A 9,990-nucleotide genomic window follows, 5' to 3' on the forward strand; every position below is an offset into this window, starting at 1 on the left:
CACACTCAGTGAAGATTTCTACACAACAAAAATGCAGGGTAGGAAACCTGATAAAAAAAAAATGCTGTGTGAAAAGGGTAAGATAATTCTGGCTCCCAGATTCATAAAAATACAAGGATAGCTTTTGAGGCGGCACAGGAGGACGCGACGTGACTCCCGATAAATGCCATTTCCAGTGAGCCAAACGACTCCCAGAGCCTCGTGTTCCGCTCCCTCGTCCCCTGCTCCGTCTGAGCTTCCACCGTCTCCCTCACACCAGTGCATTAACTGCAGGGGCCGAGGTGGTGCTAACCCTAGGCCTACTCTCTCGCTCTCTCTCTCTCTCTCTCTCTCTCTCTCTCTCTCTCTATCTATGTCGCAGACACGCTGACTGCTTTCTCCATGGTAGGAGATGAAGGTAGGGAGGGGGGTGACCAAGGTGAGGGAGGGGGTAATTGTGCCGTGATGTTGGACTTCATCACATTCCTAGCAGTGGATAACACGATTGGAGGACAAAGTGCTAGCTGAAGCGTTTCTTTTCTGTTACGGGCGGAGAATGGGGGGGGGGGGTGTTGAGTGGCTTGGAGAAGGGGGGGGGGGGTCAAAGAGGATGAAGGGGGCTCTGTGACGGAGTAAGAGGTTTTGTGTTAAGGACATAACGCTCGCTCTGGGAAAGGCTAAATGGCCCGGCCCCCCATGTGCTGCTGAGGCCTCAGTAATGGCTGTACGCCGCGCCGCGCCTCACCTCTGGAGGAATGCGGCTGGCTCTCGGACGCACTGGCTTATCCTGCCCGCGAGGCCCGCGCCGCCTCTTTCCTCACGCCGAGCCCCATCACTCATTCAGTGACCTGCGCTCACAGTCGCACTGGGCTTTGCTCACAGTCGTCCCGGCACAAGACAGAGCCCACCGATGACGTCCATCACTCGCCAAACAGAAGGACTCCGTCCGCCACAACAGGCAGCGCAGCCTTGGAGGGGCTTTCTCATCCGACTCGCCAGCATTTGTATTCTAAACTCGCCCCAGCTCTGCTTTTAGGCTCCAGTTGAAAGGACACAATCTGTATTCCAGAGAAGCTTTAAAAAATGAGAGTAATAAAAAAACACTTTCCTCCTTATTTTGGAGTTCTTCCCAATCCCCACCCAACTCTACTTTACCTCCACCCCCCCCACCCCCCCCCCCCCCCCTCAAACCCCTTCGGTCCCTTCACAGCCACTTCTTCATTCCGGGGCTCTACCATGGGTGAATACAAATGATGACATGTGGCAGCATAAACAGAAAAATCAAATCTGACGAAGGATGTCTATGACTGATGAGCGAGACCAGCGACTTCGACAGCACAAGCGGCAAATTGATTTAGAAAACCGAGCCCCTGCAAGGCCACAGAGAAATTGTCCCATATTAAACGTCAAAGCACTTCTTGTTATATTTATTCATCTTTTTTTTTAACACTGACAGCATACAGACATATAGAACGGCATATTATAAAGGTCTTAGAGGCGCTTGGTAGTCCTCAGGTGTGGTCAACAAACAGAATCGAGAGCATCTCTCCCACACATCATTGTCATCCGCGAGTCACTACCAGAGGGGGTTTGTCTGCTGTTTCCGACCCCAGCAGTAAGTGCTGTATGTATGTCCAATAATATGGTGTCATTGGGTGGATCTGCTCCTGCAGTGTCAGATGAACTCCAAAGACCACGTGAGCAGCACTTTCAAGAGCCCACAAATCAAACATGGGAATTTTGGCAAGAGGTAAAAGTAATGTATGAGTGTCTCCTTTTCATTCTTTTTTTCTCCTTTTCCCACTTTCCATCTCCTGATCCTGATAAATTCCCCAAAGAGTGTTGAGTTGTCTCTGGGCTTTTTTTTTTCTTCTAACGGGAATCTCTCATGAGTTATCCTGCCTTGAAGGCTTTTTAAAGTCTTGGCTGCATGCTCAGAGGTCGCTAGCCTCAGCCTTCTCATAGAGCGCTTTGAGCTTCTCAAAGCGGGGCCCCCACTCTCTGAGGCTGTCAGGGGCATTGCTGCTGCTGCTGTGGTCCTCGTCCAGGCCCGCCGAGCTGAAGGAGCTGAGGGAGCCGGCGGGCGAGCCGCCCCCTTCCGTGGAGAACACCTGCAGGGAGTCGAAGGGCGCCGTCTCGGGGTGCTGGTCGGCGTCACGGATGATCTCGCACAGGTAGCGCGCCAGGTCCTGGCTGGAGAAGGACAGGCTCTTGCAGGCCAGCTGGGCAGCCCTGCTGCTGGCACTCTGCCCCTGGGCGGGCGTGCGCATGGGAGGCACGTCCCGGCGGAGCGTGGTGGTGGTGGTGGTGGTGGCGCTGGGTCCCGTGGAGGAGGAGGCGGCCATGCTGCTGCAGCTGCTGGAGCGGGCACAGGAGTCCGGCTGGTGCTGAAGCTGGAGAGGGGTGGCCGGCTGGCACAGAGGGGCCTGCTGCTGCTGCTGGAGCTGGTGCTGGTGCTGGTGCTGGTGCTGGTGCTGCTGGTGGAGGGAGTGCTGCTGGGCGGAGTGAAGGTGCAGCTGCACCGCCCGCGAGCGGCTGTACTGGACGGACTGGGCTGGGCTAGGCTGTAGAGACTTCTGGAGCTCCGCCATGTCATAGGCATTCTGCAGAGATAAATAAGCAGAGGAGGGAGTAAGAAAGAGAGAGAGAGAGAGGCAGACAGAAGAGATCAACAGAAAACAGAAAAGAACACCTCGTTTTACCATTGATTTAGACAAGATGGGTCCAATATCTTTGTATCTTTGTCTAATAGCTTTCTAATATCTAATATCAGTTAGGCTGTGATGGCATTCCGTCTGTTTACAGCCCATCTCCATGGTGGCTTTACTCTGTTCTCACTACCCTGTGTTTTTGGGTTTGTGTTTGTGTTTGTGTTTGTGTGTACGTGTGCCCTGGCACGAATATGTGAGTCAGTGTATGTGACTAAAGCATTTTCCTCCTGAACTAACACTAATCTCAAATGGAGAAGAGTAAAATAAGTTACAGTCATTATCATCATTGCTTCCCTGATGAAAGCAAATCCAGATTTAGCCTGTCATTCACACTAAATCCATATTAGCAGCTGCGGATTCGTGTGCTATAGTCCACCTGGGCACTGCCCGTAATCTGAGTGGAAAGGTAGAGTGAGAAGGAGAGAGCATTAGCCTTGAGCTGAATAGACGAGCTTGAACATGACGGCTATGGTGCAACCTTCCTTTTTTATATAACAGGGCATAATCACTTCAACATTAATCCCATTGAGGCGAGACTGATTCCTCTCGTTACAGCAGCTGAGCTTTTGCCGGCGAGAGAAAAGAACGCGGCTCCCTGGAGGATGTGATAGCGCCGGGGAAGAGGGGCTGCGGAGGTGTGGGTGACGCCCGCGTGGGAGCGCACAGTAATTGATTACCTGATGAGGAGAAGTGTGCAAGAACGCATCGTACATCCCGGACCTCATCAGACAATCATGCAACGGGATCAGAACTCGGCATCTGATAATCACATTAGCGCGTTCTTATATAAGGCACACAGTGCCAGTGTCACTCTACCGTGCCAACACTTCCGCCTTCCAGCACAAAATTGTAGCGTGCTGAAAGGTTTTAAAAGTGGTAGCCTTAGGAGTTACAGTATCTCCGCCATTTTTACGTCTTATATTTTTTTACTCTATTGTGCTCAGACAGGGTCAAAAAAAACATTATTATTTGCTGGATAGTGAGAAAAGAATAGCTGGGGGGCTTTTGGTGTTGTAGGTTGCTATGGTGACCTGGATGAAAAGCGCTCAGTAAGATGCGTTGCCATAGCGACCAGGAGCCATAGGTGTGTCACAGCATGTGACGATGAAGGAGCAACAGGGTGCAAATAGGAAACTGCTGTGGTCTTTGCGGTGACATTGTTACTGTGCAGGAAGGTGTTATATTTATGGGACAGGAGAGGTTAAAATGGCTCGATGTTTGAGTGGATTTGAAAAACAATTATGGTTCCACAAGCATAAGAAATGGAGAGAAATGAGAAAATAACTTGGATAGTGCTATGGGTCTCACCTGATCCTCCTCTCCACCTCCCTCCTCGTCGTAGTTCAAGACATTCTCGCGGATGTCCTCCCAGCCGTCATGATGCGCAGACACATGGTACACGCCCTCCTTCAGCCCTTTGTAGCTTCGCCAGCGGGTGTACAAGAAGATTCCCAGCAAGAGCACTGAGGGGTGCAACACAGCATAGCCAACACAAACACTTAAATCAGCCACGGTTACCAGATTCTAGCAGATTTTCAGTTTCAGTTAATTTACATTTCTAATACTACTATGTGCTTTAATAGTCTACCGCACAGCATGAAGAAGGGTTTGGATAAAACTCGCTTTCTTTTAGTGTGCAAGAATGAAATGGAAACAAATTGAATCCCTGCAGATTGTGGGTCTCAAAGGAAAGATCTGTGCTGCCCTGTAGTAGACTGATTGCACTCCTCAGACATCCCACTCTGTACCGAGCGAGAACAGCGGAGCGGCTGCTCGCGTGCTCTGATGTACCGTGTTGACAGAGCGATGTCTGTGGCCGAGATGGGGGCACCATTCGACAGCGCCGACGTTAACTCGATAAGAGCTTGGAGCCATGTCAAGCGCTGCACGGAGAATCAATCCACACTGGGACCCAGATGACCTTTCCAGTATATTATCTGGCCCTGAGCGCACTCCATCTCGCTCGCTCGCGCGCGCTCTCTCTAATGTTCTCTCCCGCGGTCTCCTTTTCTCTCTGCCTGTCTCCTTTTTCTGTACTCTTAACTGTGCTCTTTCTCGTACTCATTCCTTCACCTTTATCTCATCAAGTGATGTTTAGCCCACACTTGTGCCTGCCATTGCCAACCTCTTGCTGAGATGGCAGTTGACTATAGCCTGCAAAAGTTAAAAGCACCACTTAAGGAAAATCAGTCACTGATGTGTCAAACCCGAGCAAATGTGAAATAGTGTATTTGTGCAATTCAGCCGGAAGCACAAAAGACCAACAACAACAAAAATCTAACACCTAAAAAAAAACAAATCCCCTACTCTTTGCCAATTGCAACCCACGAATAGGAACATGGGCTATCTGTCTTCTGTGAAGATTTGTCACGCTATATTGGTGCCAAAAGAACGCAGAGACCCAGAGCTAAAATGCATTTTTAGCTGTTAGCTCAATTAATGACACCAAAGAGACAACTCAGTCAGATATTGTTAAAAGGGACTTCAAAGAGGTATAGATGTTCCCAGAAGCAGCTAGAGAATAGATCTGTTAATATTTGAGCAAGTGACACAACCCTTTCATTAATTACCTTAAAAACCTATTTTTTACTCATCAAACCTAGGAAAGCTGTGTAGACACTGAGCATTGCTCATGTGAGGAAAATGAAAAATGATAGCACATTTCAATTCAAAGCTCCAAGAAAGACTAAGGTTGTGAAGTATTAGCTTGGTCTAAGACACTAAGACTGATACACCTCAAAGCACATTATATACCAAATGATTCCATGGTCTTTCTCAGAAAAAAAAAAAAACCCACTTCAAATTAAATGATTTAAAGGCTTTCTTTCATGTTTCTTTTTCATCTTCCAGCTAAAAGATGCTACTTCAGAAGACTTCTTGCAAGACGTGTCACTTCATATGACTTTGAAGTTGTTGAATTTGAGTAAATTGAGGCGTTTCTTTGTCCAGCCAGATGACCAAATGGCCCAGACCACAACCTGTCTGCTTCATTGATCTTCTGACTCCGGTGATAACCTGCCTCACTTTTCAGCCCACCGGACGCATCTCAGTCAGTCACAAATCACTTCTTTGCTTTCTCTGGGCTGAAAAACTGCAGCTTGAGGCAAATTAATCACAGACCGATTCACGCCAAGCCTGACAAGTGTCGACTTCGAAAATATTTCACATTTAAACATCCGACACATCTATTATTCAGAAAGCTTGCCACAACACAAAACAAGCAGACATTATACCTGACCTGATATCCAGTGATTCAACAGCTTGCAACTCTGACTACTGCCATTTATTCCTGATGCACCTTTCAGAAAAAGTATACACTTAGGAGCATTTTGAATACAACCTGCTTGGGTGAAATTGAGGGAAAATACCCTCTGAAAATCTCCTCTTCACTCAGAGCTACCAGACAGCGGACGGACTTCTTGAAATGAATAAATCAATATCAGCCAATAATGAGATGAACAGGCCTCTGGGCTATTAGCCTACTGTAATAGTGTTTACCTCAGGGAATGTTTACCTCTCTCTCTGTCTCTCTCTCTCTCTTTCCCTCCCTACACACGCAAACAGACACACATCTAGATCTTTATAACATATATGCATATTCACACATCCTCATCTCATTTCCCTCCTCCTCTCCCTCTCATTGCCTCTTAATACACATCTGGAGTTTCACAGCTAACATCGGCAAAAAAATCTCTTTTCAGAGATTTTGCCATGTCTGTCCATGTCTCACCTTAGATCGAAGGAGATTTAGCCCTGTCTGTCCCTGTCTCAGCTTAGATCCACACCTTCACAAGGTCCAAGTGTAGACAATGCTTGAAAGCCCCCTGACATTTACAGCTGTCGTCACAGCAATTAATCCCCTTGGAGACAGGCAACTAAGATGGCGGTGAGGCGGCAGTGGCACAACGAGCAAAAAAGTGTTGCCGCACGGAGTCAGAGTTTTATATCGACTCTTTTTTATAGTAACAATGACATTCTTACCAGTTTTATAAAAAAAATTATTACAAACCTGCAACCATTGAAGGCTTGTGTAAGCTTGCTAACAAGTCACTATATTTTATCAGAATTATGGCGAATATTCATGTTTTGCTACCTCGAAAAAGTTATATTTCCTGTCAAGACCTTTGAGAGATAACATTCACAGCTGTCAAGGAGGGAGAGCGATTTCTGGTTCAGCTTTAACTATGTATGGAATACTGAATGTCATCTCCTGTAGAGTTGAAAGTTCAGTGTGAGATATGAAGGAAAGAACACTTCTTTTGACAGCAGTGTCAAATAAAGGGCAAAAACACACACAATCTGACTTGTACCTCAGAGAGCAAATAATAAACTGTAATCCCCATCACAGCTAATTAAAAAAGCGAATATAGCAAATACAGCAGGCTATCAGTGGGCAAATAGAGGTTTGATTCGCTATGTGGTGCAACAGCATTACAACAATCCCATAATGAATATTTCATGCTGCATGCACTTTTATAACATAAAAGTGATATTTGCATTGTTAATGATTTGAATTGAAGCAACTTAACGAACCAGGCAATCCCTAACATAGCAGGGAATGGGAGGGAGTGGGGAACAGGAAAATGAGATGGCAAACATTAAAAATGAGAGACATTATTTGGACAGTTTTATTTCATTTTTTTCAGTTCTTTAAAAAAAAAAAAGAAAAAACATTAGCAGCTCTTGTTTGTTTGCACAGAGTATAAAAAACAACAGGGGGTTGAATTATTTGTTGTAATAGTTATTATTTTGCATATTTCTACACAATGTGTGTCTACACATGTACACAGTGCGTCTCACAGAGTAAATGTACCTCCCTTTGATAACTCACATGGTGCGTCACACATGGTTCTGAATCTGGCTTAAGGGATAGTACTATGATATCTTGCTTTTAAAACAATACATTATTGTGCATGTAGGGTTGCACAAGAACAAGGGGGGTGCAGGAGGTATAAATAATAGAGCTCTTAGCGCATCTCTGAAAATAGAGAAAAGAATTCAAGTAATGATATGAAGTTGACACTTGGTCTTACCTTGGTCAACATTAGTAAGCCTAACTGATTTCAACATGAAATTACTCATCTTTGCTTGCATCCATCTTTAACAACAAATTGACAACATGAATGTGTGAAGCTGTGTAGGCGTAGTAGTAACATACGTAACACACCTCTTGTCTCTATACATTTACTTCATTAATTCAATATGTGCCTTAGCTTAGCTTTACTCTAATGTTCATCTAAATGCAGTGAGTGTCTTTGTGCCCATGTGTCGGAGACAGGAGTAAGAGTGGCTGAGGACAATTGTAGCATGTCAGTCTGAAGGGGTAAAGTAAAATCTACGGCAACAGCCATGTCAAAATCGTGGAGGATGCAGGTTTTCTGCAAGTTGTAGTCTTTACAGCTTCACCCTGCTACCAGTAGTCCACTCAACATTTCCCTCGATACAACACTGTTACGAGTATCCAGTACTTGTATAAAACAGGGTTAGCAGTTTATAATTAAGCCTATTGTAGGCTACTTATCATACTTGACCAGCACTCTCTACTCGCAAAAGTAGCTAGCCTATTTCACCAAATAGCTACACTTGCTGATTGCAATGTAATTGTATGTAATGTGTGGTATAACTTTCCCCAGCTGACCTCTTTGAATATTTGATAAGATAATTGGAAAATAACACACTGCATACAGCTAATAATACTAACGTCTAGATCGGCAATCACTGATCACAACCACCTGGTGCTTGTGCTCCTGTCAAAATGCATCACCTGGGCAGTCAAAATCTCGCCCAAAACTTGAAAGTTTCAAATTTGCCCCACAAAACAACTTCTGTCTATACATTTTGACAGACTGAGACCCAAGCTGGAATTTTGAATGTAGCATACTGATGCCATCACACATGTTTATGGGTTTAATCGAAATTATGGCTAGACACCAGCTGATAAATTATGCAAGTTACAAAACTGTACCCTTGTTCCAACTGTACCCTAGTGTATACATTATAACCTCCCTAGGCTATGACTGACTCAATGATAGAGCCATCTTTGAGAAATTTGTCGACAACTCACAAAAGTTGCACGTATATATTTCATCACAACAACAGATGGGAAACCAAATCCGTATAGTGAATGCACATCACTGTTCACTTTGGCGACACGTGTGTGGAACGGATGCCAAACCAGCTATTTCTTTGTAATTGTGATGGGGCAATAGAGACTTAAATTAAGAAATTAACAATTACTATAAGAAGACTTTTGTGTGACTTTCCTTAAAGGTACAAATTTTTCTTGAACTCATCATTAGGTAATGATGAACCCATAATTAGTAAAGACTAGCTGTTAAGGGGTCTAGGAATGAGGTTTACTCACTGCACAGCACTGTATCTGCTGGCTACCGTTACATGGAATCCAGCTAATTTGGTGGCATATCGATTACTGTTTGAAGTAACTGTGAATTAACACCCTGTAACTGATGATGAAGTAAGTGTGAAGTATTCACATAAGGCCACAGTGACTTGATCATTAGTCCAAGGTAGGCAACATGAATTCATGATATCTTGCATTAAATCCTCATGAGTAATGCATTAGTTAAGCATTATGTAAGTTAGTATATGAATTGTACCCTGTCAATCATCCCTATGGGCTCCTCCTGAGTGTATCCAGAAAAGCATCAGCAGGTCCAACTCCATTCTCCATTCTCTATGCACAGATTTCTGGCATAAATTGAGCATCACATCCAATGATGGCCTCTTTGGGATTGGAAATGTTTAGATCTGTGCAACAGTCCACTGATGCTTGTCTGCTCAGTGATTTGTGGATATCTCTGCTTGGCTTCCGTGCCTGTTTGTGTGTGTGTGTGTGTGTGTGTGTCTGTGTACCCTGACTCACTCCTTACATAAGGAGCTTTTGTGGTAACAGAGAGGGACTTTGAGATCAGGGTTGGCATCACAACGAGATCCCTCTGAAAAACTGTCACCACATAGACATAGACATAGACACAGACACACACACTCACAGACACACACATTTACACACATTTACACACACATACACGTACACACAGACAGTCTTGCCTGAAACCATCTCCTGCTCAGACAGTCACACCTGTCACCCAGCACACAGACACTAGCGCACATCTCAGTCTGATCTCAGCCTACTTCTTCTCCCAGCCCTGCCTCGTCACGTACAACCAAACTGCACAAACTGGCATCATCAGACCGGCCCAGTGTGATAACAATACACGACCCCTCTTCACTCTGCTCCAAATATACTCTTTAATGAAATGAAATTAACTTCCGTTTTCTC

The 9,990-nt window shown here is 45.3% G+C and overlaps 1 protein-coding gene across 1 annotated transcript in view; it reads right to left on the bottom strand.

Annotated features, from left to right (window-relative positions):
- Positions 1 to 1,165: 1,165 nt before the first annotated feature.
- The window catches only part of si:ch211-186j3.6 (neural-cadherin), a 168,466-nt gene continuing 159,641 nt past the window's right edge, over positions 1,166 to 9,990 (bottom strand). Inside the window, exons 32-33 of the mRNA XM_031569628.2 lie at positions 3,999 to 4,153; positions 1,166 to 2,582 (exon numbers count right to left, since the gene is read on the bottom strand). Of these exons, the coding sequence (XP_031425488.1) occupies positions 1,914 to 2,582; positions 3,999 to 4,153 (824 nt within the window). The 3' untranslated portion in view covers positions 1,166 to 1,913. The remainder of the gene's footprint in view (positions 2,583 to 3,998; positions 4,154 to 9,990) is intronic.

The sequence above is a fragment of the Clupea harengus genome, chromosome 6 (genome assembly GCF_900700415.2).
Source record: "Clupea harengus chromosome 6, Ch_v2.0.2, whole genome shotgun sequence".
NCBI lineage: Eukaryota > Metazoa > Chordata > Actinopteri > Clupeiformes > Clupeidae > Clupea > Clupea harengus.